The 21156-nt window shown below is 66.7% G+C and overlaps 1 protein-coding gene across 2 annotated transcripts; it reads right to left on the bottom strand.

The window, feature by feature from the left end:
- Positions 1-627: 627 nt before the first annotated feature.
- On the bottom strand, positions 628-20637 carry ULK1 (unc-51 like autophagy activating kinase 1). Of its 2 annotated transcripts, XM_016145993.2 has the most exons (28): positions 20234-20637; positions 19893-19985; positions 19773-19814; positions 12162-12194; positions 11810-11846; positions 11005-11178; positions 10829-10902; positions 10494-10595; positions 9713-9771; positions 9553-9635; positions 9282-9332; positions 9052-9143; positions 8791-8944; positions 7944-8004; positions 7670-7759; positions 7105-7230; positions 6595-6743; positions 6401-6487; positions 5784-6052; positions 5038-5225; positions 4684-4793; positions 4469-4591; positions 3892-4085; positions 3566-3738; positions 3365-3483; positions 3006-3163; positions 2383-2518; positions 628-2314 (listed from the first exon to the last, which is right to left on the bottom strand). In XM_016145993.2, exons 1-28 carry the CDS (start codon positions 20342-20344, stop codon positions 2259-2261), a joined length of 3144 nt encoding a protein of 1047 aa, XP_016001479.2. In that variant the 5' UTR covers positions 20345-20637; the 3' UTR covers positions 628-2258. The 2 variants fall into 2 exon arrangements, with proteins under 2 accessions (XP_016001479.2, XP_036077081.1); XM_036221188.1 differs by lacking the exons at positions 12162-12194; positions 19773-19814; positions 19893-19985; positions 20234-20637 and having other exon boundaries at positions 11787-11846.
- Positions 20638-21156: the final 519 nt, after the last annotated feature.

The raw sequence follows: 21156 nt of genomic DNA on the forward strand, positions 1-21156 counted from the left end.
GTTAACCGTTCTGGTAGTTTAATGAGTTATTTTTAACTTATAAAAATATTATGTAGTTGCGAAAAACATGCAAACCCTACAACTCAACATCGAAAAGAGAAACCAGCCAATTGAAATATGGCCAAAGGACATGAATAGACTCTCTCCAAAAAAGATCTAGAAATGGCCAACAAGCACACAAAAAAGATGCTCAAGGTCACTCATCATGGACATGTGAATTATGCCACAGCAAGTCCAGAATTAAAAACGGAGGCCGACCAGCGTTGGTGAGGGTGTGGAGAAGGCGGAGCCCTCCTGGTGCGGCCGCTGCGGCAAGTCTGGTGTTCGTTCCTTGCCAGGCGAATGAGTAGCGGCCATATGACCTGCAGTCCCCGTAGGCGAACCCTGGAGAACTGAGAGGCAGGCGTCTCCCTAGGTCTGGGTAAGCAGACCCTGCTGGGACATGGCAGGGAAACAGCCACGAAGCCCCGGCCTTGCGTCGGGGGTTTGCTCCCTGAGCTGAGCCCGGTCGCCGCATGCACAGGGCCAAGCTCCAGGTGCTGCTGCAAGGTGCTGGGGACGGGTATGAGAAAGCAGGTGACAAAAGGTGACAGAAAGTGACAAAATCATCATCAGTGACACCACCTCAACAATTCCAAAGGTTTATTTCCTTAAATTGATATGACACAATTTAACACAATGGAGGTGGGGGAATCACACAAAATTCCTTTTAAAGTAGATCAAGGGTCGAGTGCTGTGTCGTTGAGAGTACGCTCGGCTGGCAGCACACACCAGGAGGCTAGGGCCCCAGACCTGCCCCGGGCACATGGCATACCCAGCTGTCACTACACAAGGGACTGGGAAGCTGCTCGAGGCCCCTCCTGTGGAGCCGGCCTCCTGGCCGCCCTGGACTCAAGCTGACCATAAAGCAATAAATAGGAAAATGTTCCGTGCAGCAAGGAAAAAGTCAAGTCACCGGGTGATGAGAAAAAGAGTCCACAGGGCTTCTCCGTCTAAGCCCAAGCACAGGGCAGTATTTCAAGTATTACAAAGAAAGAAACGTGTAGATCTGTCTGGGTCTGTGTTGTAGACCTTAAACCCTGGCTGGAAGCCTGAACTCACCCGGGTCCTCTGCACTTTTGGGGGTACAGCTAGGCAGAGCCGGGCAGACTGGGAAGGCCCCTCTGGAACCCTGAAGGTAGGCCTCTCTCTGCCCCCGATGATGGCAGCCAGGAGCTGGCTGGGGAGAATCTGACATCAAAACCTACTGTAAACCCACTGTGAAACTGGCTGGAAGGTTTCTGCACAAAACACTCTCCTCCCTCACCTGCCCACTGTCTTCAGGTGGGGAGGGGGCAGCAGGGGTCTGGCTGCCCTACCAGGGCAGGATGGCAGCCAGCCAGCCACACGCAGGCACACGTGCGCACGGCCCCTCCATGTCTCAGCATCCCCCTGACCTGAAGGCCCGACCCTGTCCTTCACCCACCCTTCCAAAACAGAACCTCTGAACACCTACGTGTTTTCTTCTTTGAAAAAAAAAAAAAAAAAAAAAAACAGCTGCAGAAGAATAAGACACACATTTAGGAGTAAGTGTGAAAGACGCCAGGTCTGTTCTGGGTGTAGAGAGCTCGGTGCTTCATACTGTGCGTCCCTAAGAGAACATTTAAATAAGACGGCTGTGTCTCCCGAGGGTGGCCCCGGGCAGCAGGCACGGCGCACGTGCACGCGTGGTTCATGCGTGCACATCTGTGCACGGATGCGTACACATGCCGCTAGTGCACCGACTGGGGCTGAGCGGGCAGCCCCAGAGCCAGGCCGCCTGCGTAAAGTGCTCGGTGATTCACAAAGCTGGGAGGTGGTCTCGGGGAAGGGGCGGGATCCGGGCCTGCGCCTTCTTCTGAGTGGGGCCTTTGGGCAGGTCTGGCGGCTTTGGCTTGAGTGGGCCCCGACTTGTCCTCAGTGGGGCTGCTCTGGGTCTGGCTGGGGTGGAAGGAAGCCCACAAGTCCCTGCCTGCCCTCGAGGCAGCGGGGACCGGCCTGGGTGGAGGTTCTGTGCAGGCCTTCCAATGTCCTGAAGCCCAATGCCAGCCAGAGCCGGGAAAACGGAGAGGCGGCTGGAGACCTGGCTCTGGACGCTGGGCGGAAACAGGGTCCTTGCCAGGCACTGGAGCAGGGCCCAGGCTGCAGGACTGTCCCTTCCCACTGGGCCAGCACGCAGGACCACTCACGGGTCAGCAGAGGCGGTCCGGGCCCTGGGTGTGCGGGCCGGGCACTGGAGGTCAGGCGCAGGAGCCGCTTAGCAGGGCTGAGAGTCTCCGCTCGATGCACAGCTTGCCTGCGGGCGGGAGGGGGCGTGAGGCGCTGTCCGTCGCCCTTCCCCCACCAGGGCAGGGCGCCACTTACACTTGGCCACATTCTCCACGTCGGCCTGGTCCGCCAGCAGCCGCTGCAGCCCCTCCATGAGCAGCAGGGCCTTGTGGTAGCGCTGAACGCAGTCCTCCCGCCGGTGGAACATCTCGTCCAGGGCGGCCGACTGCACCTGTGCGGGTCACTTGGGCGTCAGGCCCCGCCTGCGACATGCAGGGGTCCAAACTGACTTCTAGGGTGGAGGGCAGCCAGGGATTCCAGGACCGACCTGCAGCCACCCTCACCGCCCATGGTCTGTGGTGTCCCAGCAGAGGAGGGTGACTCTCCTGAACATTCACTGGGCGCGCACTTCAACTATGCAAACGAAACCCCGCAGGGACAGGCACTGACGCGGAGGCGGCTCTTGGGCAGAAGGACCCGAGGACCTCGGCGGCAGGCGCTGAGGGGCCGGCCTCTGAGCTGGGTGCCTGCCTTGGTCCCTTCTGGAGCTGTCTCGCTTCTTGTTCAACAGGTGGGGAAAGCTGGGTCTCTGGGAGGGTGTGGCCGGGGCTGCCCCTGGGCCGGGGAGCCTGCCGGGCTGAGGGGCCGGTGTGCCGTCCGTGGGCTGGGGGGCTGCGTGCCATGACTGCCCGCCCCAGCGCGGCCGCGCCCCCGCCTACCGTGTGCACGGCGTGGCTGAAGATGAGCTTCTCCGCAGTGACGCTCTGGATGCGGTCCAGGAGCCGCTGCTTGTCCAGGAGGAAGCGCTGCAGCCGCAGGCTCAGGCCTTGGCACGACAGCACGCTGGCCTTGTACAGCTCGTTCAGCTTCCGCACCACTGCGGGGGCGGCCGTCAGCTCCACGGTGCCCGCGGGGCCCTCCTGTCCCCCGACCCCCTGCCGCTTCTCCCCGGGGCGGGGCCTGCTCCAGGCGACCTCCTCACCTCTCCACGCCTCAGACTCTCCCCGCGGTCACCTATCCCTCCCCGAGTTCACGGCCTCCCACCTCGACTGCTCCCGGGTCCGCGGAGCCCACTCACCCTGCTTCACAGTGGACGACAGGCAGAGCTTGCCGGCCCGGATCTGGTCAATGGCGGTCTGCAGGCCTGAGGACAGCAGCTCGGCCACCTTCAGGTAAAGCACCAGCTGCTCCGCGAAGCTGGAGAGGGCAGGTGTCAGCGGCTCGGAGGCCCCGCCCAGGCCCCGCCCAGGCCCCGCCCCGGGCCCCCGGACACACCCACCCCCACTCGCGGCTCAGCAGGCTGATCTGGTCGGCCACCACGCTCTCCTGCAGCTGGTACTCCGGGCCCCCGGCCACCTCGCTGGCGCTGCCCTTCAGGGCTGCGATCTCCAGGACGTGCTGGACGAAGGCGAGTGTGAAGCGCAAGCCGTGCAGGATCTCCGTGTGCTCTTGCTGCGGCGCCAGGCCCCGGTGTGGTCAGAGGACTCCAGGGGCCACAGACCCGCAGAGGCCCCTGCCCCGCCCTCCCCCTCTGAGCCCACGCCCAACACCCGCCAGCCCTGCTGGGAGGCTCAGGCACTCCAGCCCGTCTCCAGCCCCCCTCACCTCCATGAGGGTCTCCTCGGGGAGGTCAGGGGCCTCGAAGGTCACAGCCCCCTCCAGGTTGGCGGTGACGGGGTCAGCAAAACTGCAGCAGTGCCCAGGGGCCAGGACCTCCGGGGTGGCCTCACTGCAGGCCCCGGGCACCAGGTGGCGGGCGGAGGCGGAGCCCGCTGAGCTGAGTGAGCTGGAGGAGCCCACTGTAGAGAGAACCCCAATTCAGGATGTGCTCTCAGGTCCCTAAGAGCCACTCGGTGACACCAAACCCTGTCTCCATCCCCTCTGGCCGCCTGGGCCTCAGTTTACATCCTTCTCCCCACAAGTGGAGGCCCCATCCCTCCTGGCGCCCCCCCAGCCAGCACCCTGCGCTGCTACGGGTGGGACCTTCAAGTCTAGAGGCTGCGCTGTGGGGCCTGTTTGTGTGGCCTGTGCTCAGCCTGGGGCCCCAAGCCCATAGCCCCTGACCCCACAAAGGCGGCCGCAGGGGTTAGGGGGATGGGGGGGGGAGGTGCTGTATAAGGAAGCTAGTGTTTTCGCGGGCCAGCATCGTCCCACCTGCGAGGGACGCCGTGGCAGTCCTCACCTGAGAACATCCGGGTGCGGGGTCCCTGGGGTGGCGTGGCCCCGCTGGGGGGCGAGCCCACGGTGAACACCACAGGGGAGGGGCTGCTGGTGTCCCCTGGCCGGCCTCCTGGCTGTAGGTTCCCTGCAAAGCCAGCAGGGGGCGCTGTGAGAGGGCTCGGGGGGCCTCAGGGCTTCCTCCCCTGCCCCACTGACCCCCAGGCCCCCACCACACACCGACTTCCATGGGCTTCTCATGCAGGCTGTCCATGCTGCTCGAGTCAGGGGCCTGTGTCCCAAAGGCCGCCTTAAGGAGCAGGTCCGTGAGGCGGCCGGTGCTGAGGGACCTGCAGGGTGAGGGGAGGGGCCAGCTGAGCCACCTGGCTGGGCGCCGGGCCATGCTGTCCAAGGCAGGCCTTACGCAGTGCTTGCCGCCCCGCCAGGCACACACAGCAAGCACTGTCACCCCTCAAACAGACAAGTGGACTGAGGCTCGGTGAGGTGCAGGGCCCGGCTCCCACCAGAGGCCCACCCCACTCCAGACTGCAGGTGGGAGCAGGTGACCAACACCCCTGGGTCCTGCACACTCACCTGCCAAAGGGGCCCTTGGTGTCCTCTGTGGGGCGCAGGCCAGGGCCCAGGCCCGGGAAAGGGCCTGCCTCTGAGAGGTCAGGCAATGTCCGGTTCCGAGGGGGTGTCATGACCACGCCCTGCCGGGCCAGGAGACTCAGCAAGCTCTGGGAGCTGGGGGTCTTGGGAAAGTCGAACGCAGGTGTGGCCTAGGAGGGCAGTGGGGTGCTGAGGGAGGCCCCCAACTGGGCCCCTCAGGCCACTCTGCCTGCGTCTGCTGGGCCCCAGCCACAGGGCTCCAAACTTCCACGACCCCACTCCCTCGGCAAAGGCAGGAGACCTGCACGTGGCCACCGCCACCGCGCTGCAGGACAGCGCACGTGCCCTGTGCCCTGACAGCGACACAGGAGGTGGCTACAGGTTCTGGCCATTTCACAGACGGCAACACTGACCCCGGGGGAAGGACGACACAACTTCCCCAGGGTGGCAGCCTGGGGACTGGACCAGGGGCGGCACACTTCCTGGGCTCAGGGTCACACCGCCCCTGCCACGGGACCACAAGGCGGGGAGGCTCGTGGAGCCAGCGCAAAGGTCTTGGCATTAACCACACCACCTCTGGTTTATGGGGCCCCCACGTCCCACGGAAACCCTGTAGGCAGAGGACTGGGTAGCTGAGCAGGGGTAGGGAGACGGACGTTCAGTGCAAGCTCTCTCTCCCAGGGGGCACCCCCACCCACTGAGGAACTCTGGGGCGTTACCTCAGTTACCTTGGTGGGGGAGCCCAGGATCGGGGGGAGGGGGTTCCGCTGCAGGAAGTCGGGCAGCTTGGGCGAGCCGCGCAGGGGCCGGCCAGGCTGCAGCCCGTGGGGTGGCGGCGGGGGGCTGGCCTGCGGGTGGCTGAACGCAGCCCCCAGTGGGTCTGTCGGAGGCTTGGGAAGCTTGGGGCGGACGACGTGCAGGTCAGACAGGTTGGGGGCACTGTGCAGGCGGCAGCCCAGCCCGGCAGTGCGGGGCGAGTGCTCGGGCACGGAGGAGCCTAGGATGGAACAGCACGGCCGGTCACTGCCTGCCCAGCCCACACGCCATCAACCGGCAGCGGGTACAGAGGCTCCGCGCCTGTTCGTTAAGCCCTTTAAGCTCGCGGCCACCTGTGTGGTAACGTCCCTACACATTACCATGCGCCTGAGGGAAACGGACACAGAGGAGCTGAGACACCGGCCCAAGGCCACACAGCGTGGACTGGAATCCCAGTCAGTCCCACAGGATTTCCGACCCTCCTACTTGTAAGGAATGAAGGCCCCGGGAACAGGAATGCCTCCCCATCCCAAGCGTGGGAGGCCCAGATCCACCATGCTCAAGCCTGGGGGGCCGGGGCTGCACCTACCTGGACGAGGGGACCTGCCAGCCCGCATCTCAGCTCCTTGGGGGGAGGGCACCCCGCTCCAGCCAAGCCGCTCAGGGATAGTTCCAACTTGGGGGAAAGGATTCGCCAAGATCAACACCCCAGACGGACATGGCTCCCCCACCGTGCGGAGACGCCCCATCCGGCCCTGGTTCAGAGGCTGTGCTCCAGCTCACCTTGTGGGAACGGTGTGTAGGGCCGGCCTCCACCCAGGGACAGTTTCCGGGCCAGGGTGGCTCCGGGCTCGGCGTGGGACGGGGGCGACGGACTGGCCCGTGCGAAGCCCAGGGGGCTGGCGCTGTCTGCCCTGCGGACGGCAGAGGACCTGGGGATGCGCGCAGCAGGGGGTGAGGCCCCGGCCGCACCCGGCGGCCCGTCCCCTCCCTCTGCGGCTGGCACGACGATGGTGGGGTGGCGGGCCCCGCTGTCCCCCCTGCCACCCTCAGGCCTGAAGTTCACAGCCTCTAGCCCACAGAAGAAGGTGCCCGCTTCTCTCGTTTACTTTTGTCTGTTGAAATTTGCCAAAATCAATACAGTTTTGTAACTCGAGACGTGGCACTGACAGCTGCCCCAAAGCTGCCATCCGTCCGGACGCCCGGGCTGGCCAGTGGACGGCGGCGCTGACTCAGCGTGCAGCCTGCACCGCCCGGGGGCGGAGGCGGCGCCACCGCGGAGCCCGCACTCACCGCGGGCCCTGGTACAGGGTGGGCGACTGCAGGTTCTGCTCGATGCGCTGGTAGTTCTGCACCTGCGTGGGCACCGGGATGGGCACGGACGCGCCGCACCTGCTGCTGGGGGACGGGCCAGCCCGCCTGCAGGGGTCAGGGCACGGCGGGCGGAAGGTGTCACCGGAGAGCCGGCGCTGGGCTGGGCCTCACGCGCCCCGCGCTGCCGCCACCGGCCACGGGGACGGCCCGCGCCCCACCCCTGCCGCCGTCCATGCCCAGGCAGCTCCTGGCTGGGACCTGCCGCGGCACACGCTGTAGGAGGGGGGCACAGGCCAGCTTCTGCCCACCCGGCCTGCAGGCACTGGTCACCGACGGTTCCCGCAGCCACCCGCCCCCAGAACACTTCTTTCCAACCCGGCCCTGTCTGCTGGGCCACCCACGAGGAGCCCAGTGTCCCACCAAGTCCAAACGAAGGCAAGGCTTCTGACACAAATGCCACCCGCATGGCTGACTCAGGGCTGGGGGAGCCCTAAGTCTGGCTCTGGACCCGCTCGCAACCCCCCGGGCCCAGGCCCGTGCTCACCCGGAGGGGCTGGGGGAGCTGCTACAGGGTGGGGACGGAGACGGTGTCCGGCCATGGCTCTCCAGGCCAGCCGAGGCCACCAGCGAGCTCCTGGGGGGAACAAAGCAGACACATAGCCAAACGTGGGTGCAGACCCTGGCCTCTCCCTGGGGCCCACCCTGCCCCTGACACAGTGGCCTAGCCCTTCCCGAATCACTGGCCCCGAGGCGGGGCTGGAGAGCCACCCGGAGCCAGCACGGCCCTCCCCACAGCAAGGGGCTCGGCACGAGCTTACCCACTGCACATCAGGCTGTCCGGTGGGGGCTTGCCACCAGCTGCTTCAGCCACCAGGTCACCTGCAGACAAGAGACAGGCGAGGCTGGGCCTGGGCAGCTCCCAGATCAGGGCCAGCGTCCACTCTGCCCTCCCAGGCCGCCTCACCCACTGAGGCTCCCTGATGGCCCCACGTGAGATCCCAGACACACGGTGGGCCTGCCTGGGGGTCCGGGGGACAGTGCTCTCGTGTGCCCACCTCCGTCTCTCGTACTGGGAACGCCCTTTGTCTGTCTGGACGTTAGGGTTCTCAAGGGACCCCCTGGAATCCCACATCTCCCCCAGCCTTCGGCCTACTGTAGGCCAGGCGTCCACAGCTCGGGTCTCAGTGCGACCCTGGTCCAGGACCTGGACCCACAGCTGTCTTGTCTTCGACTGTCCTCACGCTGCCTGACACTGGAGCAGGCCTCTCCTCCCTGCCTGAGCCGCGCTGCGCACTCCGACCCAGCCCTGGCCCCAGGGTCTCGGGTGGCCAGGGGCAGCAAAAGGGAGTGTCACTGTCCAAAGCCACGAGGGGCACTGAGGACCCCAGGACGGGGCTCCGGGAGCGCCGGGCCCACCCCGGGGGTCTGTGCACCACTGGGGCTGGCACTGGAGGGGCTCCCAGCAGCTGAGGGGAGGTGACAGATTGGCTGGGTGGGGTGGGGGAGGGCAGGCCCGGGCCCACAGACCACCCGCTGACCACGGGAGGGCCTTGCGGGTGGGCTGCTGTGTGGAAGCTCCAAGGAGCCCCCGCGAGGGCCTGTGGGTGGACACAGGCCTGTGACCATGTACTCACGGGGTCCTCCAGGCACTTCTGCCGCACGCACCTGGAAACTGGGCCGGGACCATGACGAAGTCATCGGTGTCACAGGACGAGTCCTTGCTGCTGCCACCTGAGTCGCGGGAGCCCTGCAGGAAGCCGGCGGCTTCGGCCGGGGAGGTCAGCGTCTTCTGCAGCTGCTGCTGCATCTCGCCCAGCGACTGCAGGTCACAGCGGGGGCCGCTGACAGCCGGCCCAGGGAGGGGGGATGTCCACACACTCCCCCCTCAAGGGACAGGCACGCAGCCGGACCCCAGCGGGCACTCACCGGCGGCGAGGCCAGGTGCGAGGTGGGGCTGCTGCTGCTGGAGCTGCTGCCGGAGCCTGAGCTGTGGCGCGAGGGCACGGGCACGGGCGGGGCTGCGGGCGCGGGCGCGTCAGGCGCCTGGCGGCCGCGGCGAGGACGGCCCCCACCCCAGGCCCACCGCCCGCGGCTGCCGGAGGCTGAGGACCAGGACCCCCGACCTCCCGGGAAGGCCCCAGCCCGTGGGGACTCACACTTCTTCACGGAGGCGCTGGCGTCAAGGAAGGGGTGGTGGAAAAACTCATCTGTGGGGGGGCGGGGGAGGGGCGAGGCCTCAGGGGGCTTCGAGCCCCAGCGGGTGGCCCCCAAGCACGGCTGGCCCTCCGCCCCGCCCACGTGCTGGTCCCAGCAGAGCTTCGCACTACAGAGCTGGGGTCCGCCACCTGTGCTGCTGGGAAGGAGCTGGCGCCCTGGGACCCACCCGCCCTCACCCAGAGGGCCCGGGGCAGGGCCGGCGGTACTCACCGAAGTCCATGCGGTCGCTGTGGTTACGCTGCAGCAGGGCCAGGAGCAGCTGTCTCAGCGCGGCAGAGGTCTCCCGGGGGATGCTGCGGGGCGGGGGGGGGGGTCAGCCTGGGCCCCCGGGGAGCGGGGAGGTGGGAGGGGTCTGGGGAGGGGCACTCACGTGGGCACCAGGGTCTTGTTCTTCTCGTAGAAGAGGCGGAGGTCCTGGGGGCTGCTGGCCTGGTGGGGAGACGGTGGCGTGAGTGCCCCCGCTGCTGGGCACTCGACCCTTCTGGAGACAGGGCTGTGACCGCACGGAGGGACAGGGACCGCACGAAGGCGACCTGGCTTGCAGGGCTGCCAGGCGTCGGGTGTGACCGGGTGTTTGCTTCTTGGGATCAGAGAGTGGCTGCACACCCCAGGCCTGGGAGGGCCCAGAAGGAGCTGGCCCTCGTGGCGGGCAGTGCGCCCGGTGGGCAGAGCTGGAGCATGTCTGCCCGGTCATCTGCCACTCACTGAGCACCTCTGTGTGCCAGGCCCTGGGGGCAGCTGAGAACAAGCCTGCACCTTGCCACCTGGCATGGGGCGGCTATGCCAGCAGACGCTGAGGGGCAGGCTGGTGACAGAACCGAGACCAGGTCGGACCATGAGGTCGCCACAGGAAGTGCAGGCCTGCAGGATGCAGTCCCACGCACCCCAGGCCCTGAGGTCCTGACACCAATCTGCTGGGTCCCACGGCAGTGGCATGGGCAGGAGGGAGGCCGTGGACTCGGCTCAGATGTACACAAACACACAAGCGAATGTACCCCAGAACTGGGGGACACTCTGGTCTTTGCCCTGAAGTGACCGCACGGTGGGGAGCTGGGAGGCCACCTCGCCCTAGTGAGGGAAGGATGCAGGCCCGTAACGACTGGTGCCAGCCAGGGCTGGCACCGGCCCACCTGAGACCTGGGCTGGCGCACCTGGAAGGGGGCCTTCCCCGTCAGGCACTGGTACACGATGGTGCCGATGCTCCACAGGTCTGCCTTCCCGTCATAGTGCTGCGACATGATGACCTCGGGGGCCTGCAGCGTGTCGGAAAGACAGGTCAGGGTTCCAGCAAGAATGGACACTGAGTGTTCAATGACGAGAGCCTGCTGCCAGTCGAAACCCACACCAACCTGGTGCCAGCCAATCACCACAGAGGTGGCAAACAGCGGCAAGGCCGTGCTGGCTAACCGCGCGTGGCGAAGCCACGCGTCGGGCTCAGCTCTGGACACGGGGAGGGGAGCCCCGCACCACCTCCCCGCCCACCTACCATGTACATGGGGGAACCACAGAGCGTGGCCGCCATCATGTTGCTCTGGAGGTACCGGGCAAAGCCGAAGTCGGCTGTGGGAGAAAAGGCACGTAAGCAGAGTGGCCCCGACCCCGGCCCCCCGCGCCCCGCCGCCCAGCGCCCCGCCGCCCAGCGCCCCGCCGCCCAGGCCTCACCGATCTTGACGCGGATGTTGTTGGGGTTGGTGCGGCGCCCGCTGGGGTTGGACAGCAGGATGTTCTGGGGCTTCAGGTCGCGGTGGATGATGCCCTTGCTGTGCAGCAGCCGCATGGCGCCCGCGATCTGCTGCAGGAACAGCCGGATGGTGTCCTCGCTCAGCGTCCGCATGGCTGTGGGGAGATGGCGCTCAGGGGCTGCGAGCCTGCTGGGACAGGGACCTCGCGGGCCCTCCCTGCTGGAGGGGCCTCCCACCTGGTGTCACTCCCACCGTAGGCACGTGCTCCTGTCCACCCCAGGGTGCCCTGAGCCGCCCATCTGCGGCCCCATCTGGCACCTTCCTCCCCACACACCACCGGCCCAGCTCCGACCTGCTCACCGCCACCTCCCCGCCTGGCAGCCCCCTGCTGCTGTCCAGCACACCCTGCCCCTTGCTCAGTTTCATTACTTCTCAGCAGCAGCTCAAGGCCGGGCCCACAGCCCGCGGCCTTGCGATGGGCTCCAGGCCTGGTCCTCAAACAGTGGAGGGGCCGGACGAACGGATGGGGGCAGGGGCGCAAGTGCAGAAGGGGCTGCCCGCCGCCTGTGGCAGCGCTCTGGGAACCTGGAGTGCTCAGGACAGGCTGGCGCCCAGCAGCGCAGCCACCAGGGCCACCTGGGAGGCCCGCTCAACACAGGCACATCCGGCCAGCTCTGCCCCGCAAGGCTGTCCCTGGGGAGGCCCGTCCACACCAGCCCACCGCACGGGCTGGGTCAGGGTGGGCCTGGGTGTGCAGCCTACCTGGCCATAGGGCATCCACTTACTGTGCAGGTAGTCAGCCAGGTCCCCGCCATTACAGTACTGCAAAAGACCAGCCACACGCCCCACTCAGCGGCCAGGGCAGACCCTCCAGGCCTGCCCAGGCCTCCCCGCCATCCTATGCCTGACCCCTGGGCACTCAGGCACCCCGCCTCCTTCCTGGGGCAGATGTCCCTTACAATCTGTGCTTAAAGAGGCCAACGGGGGTACCTGCCACCCCCAGGCACCTGCTGAGCCCACTAACACACAGACATGGGGCAATTCAGCCTGCCCTGCCCCCAGCGACAGGGGTCCAAGAGCTGGGAGCATGGGAGCACCTGGCCCCCTGTCCTGATAGCCAGGCCTACGGGAACTCACCTCCATGACCAGGTAGACGGAATTGGCCATCTCCTGCAGGACACAGAAGGGACAGTGAGAAGTGGAGGGGAGCGTGCCCTGCCCCCCACCCACTCTGCAGGGGCCATCTCAGCCCCAGTGGGACCTGGGCACTCGGTGCCCATGGACGCCCATCACACACCACCTGGCTGTAGGCAGGAAAGGCCAGTGAGCACGGACGCCCGCTGCCTGGCAGGCCCGGCCCATTCCAGGGCTCAGCCAGCTGGCTAGTGGCTGGGCGACAAGGCGTCTGAGGGCCAAGTGGGCTCTGCTGTTTTGATTTGGTTGTGAGGCCACTTGCACGAGGGCTTAAGTGACAGAGCAGCAGCCAATCAGAACGTACATTCGCTTAGCCTCAGGAAGGGGCTGAGGTCCCAGGAGAGCTGGCAGGGCAGTGTGTGGACCCCGCCTCCCGGCAGTGGCCCTCAGCTGCCCAGGTCTCTGTCAACGTCAGGGTCAGACTGGGCCCTGAGGTTTCGTCAGGACTCAGCCTGATGTTCTCAGAGTGCCAAATCCTGGCCGGGAGGACATCCTCAGTCAGGAACTCAGGCCCCGGAGAAGGGACATGGTCAGGCTGTGAAAATTGCGAGGCTCCCAGCTCCGGAATCAAAGACACCAGCAAAATTATAGGTCGGCACCGCCAGGCTGGCTTCCGGCTTGGCCCTCAGCCACCCATGGCTTCGGGGTGCCACCGGCATCCTCAGCTCAGTCCACTCCTGTGACACAGGGACGCCTGGGGCCAGGCGGCACACAGACCTCCCGTCCGGCCCCTGCGGGCTGCGCCGGGCAGCGGGGCCCTTCCTCCCTAAGGCCACCACTGCTATTCCCCGGTCCCAGAGGAGTGAGCTGAAGGAGGCCTGAGTCAAGCGGGCAGGCGGGATCCAAGCCTCTCCGCCTCCTGCCCAAGGTCCCAACGCTTCCCCAGCCGGGGTGTTCCCTGGGGGGCTCTGCCAGGCAGGAACCGGGCCCCCGAACCGCTTCCGCGCCAGCGTGCTGCCTGGCCTCGGGCACCGGGAGGAGCCCTCTCTGCCCCCAGCACAGGCCCTAGCCCCAAAGGTCTCTAAGCATCAGGGCCCCTGGGAGTCTTGGGGATGGAGGAGGGAGGGGGCCACAGGGGCCTTCGAGGGACACCTGATGTCTGGCGGTGGGCCCTGACCTTCCGCCCTGCTCAGACCCCAGGGATGCTCCCGAGCCCCAGCCGGCAGGACAGAGGGCTCCTTCCTGCTCAGCCCCTGCCCCCAGGGGCCAGGCCTGGCCTCCGACCCACATCCGGTGGACGAGGAACAGAGACACGAGGAGCGGAGGCACTGCGCCAACGCTCCCGGTCGGCCCCCCGCCCCGCGCCTGAGACGAGGAGCCCTCGCGGGGCCCCGGTGCTCCCCCAGGAGAGGGGGCTGCGTGTCGGGGCAAGGACACCTCTGGGAGCAGGTCAAAGAGTGGGGTGTGGTTTCACGGCGCGAGGCTGACACAGAAGCCCCGAGGGGCCGGGCTGGGCGCCCCGGGACAGGCAGGCCCGCTCCAGCACGCCCCACCCGGCGTTCCCAGCCCTTCACTCAGATGTGTCCTAGCAGGGACACAGAAGCTGTCCAAAGCGCCCACCAGGACTCGCCTGGGTGGGAGTGGGCTCCCCTGCCACGGCGGGCCGCGGCTCGGCCACCCAGCCAGGACTCCCACAGGCCGTGAGCCGGCCTGGGAGCCCCCCAGCCCCACCTGCCAGCCCCACCTCCCAGCCAGCTGCAGGCCAGAGATAAGAGGGCCATCCGGAGGAGTCCCCAGTCACACAGGGGCTGCCGTCAGGCCCAGGCTACCGGAGGCAGAGGGAGGCGGGCGGAGGCTCTGACAGCTGGGACTGCAGGGCAGGCTCTTGGGCAGAGGACCCAGCAGACAGCGGTGCCAGAGATAAAGACCCAGAAATAACCCAGGAGATCGCAACACCCATGCCCTGTGACACCCAGGCCACCTCTGGGAGGTGCTGAGCATGCTCCCAAATGTACTCCTCCTCGGAGCTCGGGGGTCACAGCGAGCACTCCTGTCCAGACAGGCTCAGAGAGGCTGAGCCCCTGGCCCTGGGCCATCCAGCCGCAGGCAGAGCGGGGCTCAGAGCCAGGCACCTCCAGCTCCCACCTGTCCTCGGGCAGTCTGTGCCCTAGGAAAGCCCCCAACTCACTGGCTGAGCCAGAACAGGCAGGGACAAAGTGACAAGGACAGAGGCAGGCAGGACAGGGTGTCGGCCATCCCTGTTGCGTCCCCCAAGGAGTTGTCCACGAGGACTAGCGGGGGTGCCCACAGCACGCAAGGCCTGCCGGCCGGGAGGCACACACCACTGCCCTGCCCCCTCCCTCGAAGCCAAGGAGACACCCCCAGAACCCAGGACGACCCCCCCAGAAAGGAGGTCCCGGTGACGGAAGTGACAGCAGAGCCCATTCTGTGCCCAAGGGCCTGGGGGTCCCCGCACAGGGCGCAGCCCCACACTCCAGCAGGGGCGCGCTCCCACGACGCCATCGACAGGCGCCCTGGCCCCCACCCACTGGCTCGCTGCTCCCGGACCTCGCCACGGGGTCCTTGCCCCTTCCCGCAGAGGTCACTGCTCGTCACCTCCACAAGACTACCCTGAAGCCTTCCTGGGGCCTCGTGGCCCCTCAGTGAGCAGGAGACCAGAGGGTCTTGGCCATGTGGGGCCATGGGGGTCCAGGATCCTCTCCTCCCTCTGACCCCGGTCCCTCCACCCCGGTGGGTGACTCAGCAGAGGCCTCAGGCGTCCCCTGCCCTTGGCCTAGCAGGAACTCTGGGGTACGGCGGGTCAGGGGCCTCAGAGACAACAGCACAGTGTTCATCCAGTCCTGGGGAGACGCGGGAGACCCACCTCCCAGGAAAGAGGGCGGCTTCAGACCGGTCCCCTCCCACTGGGCTTCTCCTGGCCTGTGACCTGGCCTTAGGCGACCCTCGTATGCGCTGACTCCAGCAGCCCACGAGCCCCGGCTGCTTCGCAGACGGGATGAGGTGGCTCGCCCAGGACCAGGAAGCGGAGGCCAGCTCCAGTGCGTCCTCAGCCCCCACTTGCCCCTTGCCAACGCCACGCCAGGTCCCCGGGGGCCTGGGACCCCACCATGAGGCCGGCAGCCTGCCCTGGCCATGCGGGGCCCCTTAGCAGGCAGGCTGTGTGCCCGGTCCCTCCCAGCATCCAGTGCCCCATGCTCCTGGGGCCAGACAGTCACTGCTTGCCTGGCTGGGGGTCTCCCACCCCTCCCCTGATGAGGCAGGCTCCCTGGGCCCCCTGAAGGGGAGGGTGATCAGTAGGGCCTTGGTGGCCACAGCTGCCCCACCCTGCCCAGTTGCTGCCAACCCGGAACCCAGACAGGCCTCAGATTCCGCCCCCACCTGCCCCCCTCTACCTCAGGCGGGCTCCGAGCACCAAGCCTGTCCCAAGTCAGTCCGGACTCAGTGCTGACCTTGGAAAGGCCTGGGACGTCCTCTCGGGGTCCCCATGACTGTCAGGGCCCACATGTGGTGGGCAAGCGCTCAGGGGTCCACCCCACCGTCACAAGGAGACATGGGGTAGCCCAGGCACAGGCCGACCTGGCCCACCCCATGTTCCACGGTCACCGCCCACACACCCCACAAACCTAGGCCTAGGCTGCCCGACCTCGCCAGCTGTTTAAGGGGAGGAACTGGGCACAGAGTCCTACAATTCTGCCCCCGTCACACAGCTGGGAGGGACAGAGCTGGGCTGGGAGCCCGAGAGCTGCCCGCCCCACTGTGCACCTTCGGGAAGGGTAACGAGGCAAAGCCTTCAAAGGGAGAGTGGGACGGGGCCCTCCGGCCCTCCAGCCCTCAGCACAAGCTCTCAGGCCCTGGGCAGGGCCAGCCCTGGCGTCCGGCATGTAGGAGGCTGCCCAGCCCAGGCACTAAGGTGCTCTGCTTAATAGGATCGCAGCCCCCACCCGGCCAGCCCACTGCCTGGTGATCCTGGGCCGGCCTGGTGGGCAGGCAGGAGCTGACCTAGTTACCTCCTCGGGAGCCGGCCGTCTTGGCTCCCGAAGGCGGCAAAAGCCACGGTCAGCAGGGACGGAGCTGCTGCTGCCCCCAGGAGGGAAGGGCTGCAGGGCCACTCAGAGGACACGGGCCAGTGCCTTCCTCGGAGCCTCCTGCCATGGGCCCTGCGTGCCGGCCCTTCTCCCCGGGCGCGTAGGGCAAAGCAGGCGCCGCGGTCGCAGGGGGAGGCACGAGCGGTAGAACCCTCAGGGGCGCAGGTCTACACACGCCTCGGGCCCCACCGCGCCCCAGCTGGGCGCACGCCAACACCGCCTCAGACTGCGTGGCACGGACCCCAGCCAGGGCGCCCGCGACGCGGCTCTCCTGTGGGACGCTGAGCGGGGCGAGCTGCGGGCGCCCGGGGCTCCAGCACGGTGGCCGAGCAGGGAGCGAGTCCCCAGAAGGGCAGGAGCGGGGTTCCCGGGCCCGGAGGAACGCGGGCCAGGCTTCCGGGGGTTCGGCCGGCTCTCGCCGCCGGGGCGGCTGCGTCCAGCATTCTGTACCCGTGCCCTGTCCTATCCGGACCAGCCTACAGGCAACATCCAGAACTGCCTAGACTCTCAGGCCATGCAACCCGGTACCCAGGGGCTTCAGCGCCGCCTGCATCCCACCCTCTCAGCAAGGGGTGACGTCACGGTGCCCGTGGCCGGGAGCCGGGGTCTGAAGAGCAAGGCCAAGGGCCGCACTGCCCGAAGGCCCTAAAGGCGGCCTTAGCTCACGCGCACGGCTGGCTGGCTGCCGGCGGGCATGAGCAAGTCACATCCAGCTGTGGGCGCTGGCCGGCTGGCACGCTGGCCTGGGGTGGGGGAGGGTCACTGTCAGCAAGGCCCCTGGATGCACGGCCCCACACCCCGATTCGTGTGACAGCCACTCCCCCTGGGCAAGAGTGCATCCAGACAGCGCACAGCACCCGGGGGTGAGGCCACCCTTCTACCCCTCGGTGGAAGGCCAGAGACTCCAGCCACCTCCCCACGGGTCTGGGCGCCTGAGAACAGAGCACAGTCCCAGGGGCCACCTCCAGGGGCACGCACACCGGCTGACGACCGCTCCTACTCCACAAAGCAGAAAACCAGAGCGACCTCTAAAGACAAAAACTACCTGGCCTGAGGGAGTATTTGCGATCTATAAGAAGACAGCTTTCCTCAATATACAAAGAGCTCTTACAAACCAACAACATTTACACAGCACTTGTCACACAGCAGACACAAATCCAAGCTCTTAACATATGACTCAGGTTGTCATCACAACCTCCCTAGGATGCAGGTGTCTACTCTTATCTCCCGTGACACTGAGACACCAAGAGGCTGAGTCATGTGCCCAAGGGTCACATAAGCAAGTAAGGGGGGGATGGGCTCAGAGAAGGGCAGCAGGACCGGGGCCGGGCCATTAACCGCGGCACTGTCCAGCCTCAGCGATAGGCGGAGGGTAGGAGGAAGTCCCCGCGCTGCCGTGCCCGGTGATGCTGAGCCTCACCCCCCATAAACGGGAGGCAGAGCCAAGAGATGTCACTCTCCATCTCTCAGACGGCCGCGATCAAAGCCAGACAGCCAACCTGGCAGAGACAGGGGAGAAGAGCCCTCCCGCGCGCACACGGGCCTCTGCCGACCACAGCTGGCAGCTGTCCCCAACGAAACGCAGGCATCCCTCTTTCCCAGGGCGCCGACTTCTAGGAATCCACCCCACAGAGCCCCGCAGGGCGCAGGCGAGGGCACGGGGGAGGTCCCCACCACACCACCGATGTCGGAGTGCCAGGGTCACTTCGTGTCCCACCTGAGGGGGACTGGCGAGGCCAGCTACCGGATGAGGGGTGATGGACCCCCACAAAACTGCAGCCTCAGCCATGACGACGGCCAACGCACACGCAGCATTTACTACGGCCAGTGTCGACCAAGCAACTCCAGTGTTTCCAAGGAAGAGCCGGGGGCGCGGGGAGGTTACGGGACTTGCCCAAGGACACAGCGGGTCACGTGGCAGCGCCAGCACTGGCACAGGTCTGGGCTCTGACCCACCGTGCTTGGAGGTGGCGACCTCAGAGAAGGAGCTGGGGCCGTTTTCTTGGGTGGGGGGGGTGACTTAGCACACAAGTGGAGTGCCAGGGAGCCTTCTCCGGGATGCGAGTGGGGGACGGGGTGGCGGGGAAGGGGGCACGCCGGCGCTGCCACGTGGCCTGCGGGTCCGGAAGCAGCCCTCGCAGACGTGGCCCCTCTGGGGCCAGACAGGGCGCCGCTGGGATGGGGACAGGCGAGTTACCTTTTTCCACGTCCCCTTCTGTACTTTTGTTTCTTTTTCAGCTAAGTCATTTACTATCTATTTTTAAAAGCCTTTTTCTATCTGGGTCCCAGGCAAGAGTGTAAAGCCTCAGGGAACCACCCGCATCCCAAGGGGTGAGGGCACCAAGCCCCAGCAGAAGGGGGAGGCGATGCTGGCCTCTGGGCACATCCTCCGCAGGGGAGCCGCAGGGGTGCCAACCCTGGAGGAAGTGGCACTGCCCACACCAGGTGTGTGGCCCAGCGGGAATGAGGAGGGAGGGCAGGGAAGGGGGAGGGGAAGAGGAGGCACGGGGCCACCCTCTTGGCCCCAGAACATAGCGTCTCTGTGTGGGCTGCCAGGTACCCACTGTCACACTGGACCTGGGCCCTCCCCATGTCACCTCATGTCATGCCACAGCCCAGCTCTGAAGGAGGAGGGAGAGAACCGGGGAGGAGGGAGGAGGCCACCAAAACACAGACAGCCAGGCTGGGAACTTCCCCTCCGCCAGGGGCTGGTCCCGTGGCCTCAGTAAACAGGTTTCAAAACCATTAGTCAGCACTCTGGCCCCGCGGATCTGCCGCCTCAGGTTCCCAAGTTCCCGAACGAGGCATCTAGGGTCCCAGATCCCCGCTGAGGCTGGGCCCCGACACCGGGCCGTGGGGCCTGGGGGCGGTGGGAAAGCCAGCTTCGGCCTTCTGGGCCAGCCGGGCCTGAGGTGGCCTCATCAAACAGGCAACCGCCTCCCTCCTGTCCTTGTGGCTGGCCCCAAATGCCAGCAAGTAGGAATCTCCCGTGGCCCCTCCCCGCCCGGCCTGACGCGAGGAGAGACCGGCCAATGCCAGGCCCTGGAGCAATGTCAACAAACAATGGGCCTGCCCAGATGGGTGGGCCAGGCCACAGCACTGCTTGGGGGCCTGGGCTGGGGACAGGACTCCCGGTCAGGGCCACTGGGTCAGACGCTCCCCAGAGCCAGGCTGTAGTCAGAGTAACCCTGATCCACTGCTGGTGCCCGTGGCCCTGACGCCCCCTCCCCAGTCCCACAGTATGGGAAGGGGTAACTCTCCCAGCGCGCCCAGAGAAAGCTGGGCTGAGGACAGGCTCTGCAGAGCCCCCAGGGTCCCCAGAAGGGAAGACCAAACGGGGTGGCCCAGCTCCTTCCCCAACACTCGAGAACCATGCAGCACCGACAAGCGTCTCCAGCGCTTGGCCGGCCTGGGACCCAAGTCCCTGGGGCTGAGGCTCTGCACAGGCCAGTCTGTGAGGGTGAAGCACCCCCTCCCCACCAGAACCAGGACGAAGCCCCGGCCTTACCTGGAAGTCGTACAGAGCCACGATGTTTTCATGTTTCAGTTCCTAGGACGGAAACCCAAGTTCCCAGTGAGCAGGCGGGCTCCGCGGCCGCAGCTCCCCTCCTGCCCCGTGCCAGCTCACCTTGAGGATCTTGATTTCCTTCCCCAGCAGCGTCTGGGACTTGGCGAGGTTCTTCTTGTTAATGCACTTGACCGCGACCTCCAGGTCGTGCTTCTGAAAACACAGCGCAGGTGTTCCTCGCGGGTTGGAGCCGGGAACCCCTCTAAGGCCAACCCCAGGCCAAGGAAGCACCCAGCGTGACCAGGCCGTGACGTTCCCCGGGGGATAAGGGGGTCCCGGGGTGTAAGACAGGGTTCTTGGGATGTGGGGGTGGCTCCTCGAGGGATGAGGGGGTCCGGGGTGTAGGAGGCGGTCCCGGGGCCTGGGGCGGGCCCCCGGGTGACGGGGCCCGCCGCCCTCACCTCCCGGTGGCGCCCCTTGAAGACCACGGCGAAGGCGCCGTGCCCGATCAGGTCCTTGCGCGAGAACTCGAACTTGCCCACGGTCTCCAGGCCGCCGCGGCCGGGCTCCATGGCACGGGCCGGGCGGGCCGGGCGGGCCGGGCTCAGGCGGCGGCGCGGGCCGGGGGCGGCGGGCTGGGGGCGCGCGCCATCAGGCAGGCCGGGCCCGCTCCCCGCCCGGCCGCTGACCCGACTCCACTCCTATCCGGCCCGGTCCTGACTGGAGCTCCGACCCGGTTCTGACTAAGGGTCCGACCCGGTTCCGACTCGGGCTCCAAGCCGGTTCTGACTGGGGCTCTGACTCCGGCTCCGGCGGGGAAACAAAAGAGCCGCGACGTCTGGGCCCCAGAGCCTGAGACGCCCGCGCAGGCGCAGTGCGCGCCGTGGAGCGGGGAGCCTGGGGGCGGGGCTCCGGCTGAACGGGGCGGGGCCTGGAGGGTGGCCGCGCTTAGTGGGTGGCGGGGCTGGCGGGGGCGGAGCCTCATGGGGCGGGGAGCGGCGGACTGACGGGCCGAGGGGCGGGGCCTGGTGGGAATGGGCGGGGCCTGTCGTGGGAGGGCCCAGTCGGTTGGGGCGGGGCCCGTATTGCGCCCTCCGGGCGGAGGTGGGGAGCAAGGAGAGCCCTGAGTCCCTTAGGGTCTGCGCGAACCGGGACGTACATTTGCCACCACTAATACCTGGGACGTGGCATAGATACCCCAGGGCTGGGGACTGGAGAGAATACATTCTTAGGGAGAGAACAGCTGCGTGAGAGATCATGCATCTAGCCTTGTGTCCACAGTAATAAATTGTCTGCACCGAAACCTGGGAAATAGCCCACAAGTACGTCAGAGAGGAAAGGTTAGATAATCACGGTGCTTCCTTTCTACCGAATAATACACAGC

Source organism: Rousettus aegyptiacus, unplaced genomic scaffold, assembly GCF_014176215.1.
Source record: "Rousettus aegyptiacus isolate mRouAeg1 unplaced genomic scaffold, mRouAeg1.p scaffold_m13_p_5, whole genome shotgun sequence".
Lineage (NCBI taxonomy): Eukaryota > Metazoa > Chordata > Mammalia > Chiroptera > Pteropodidae > Rousettus > Rousettus aegyptiacus.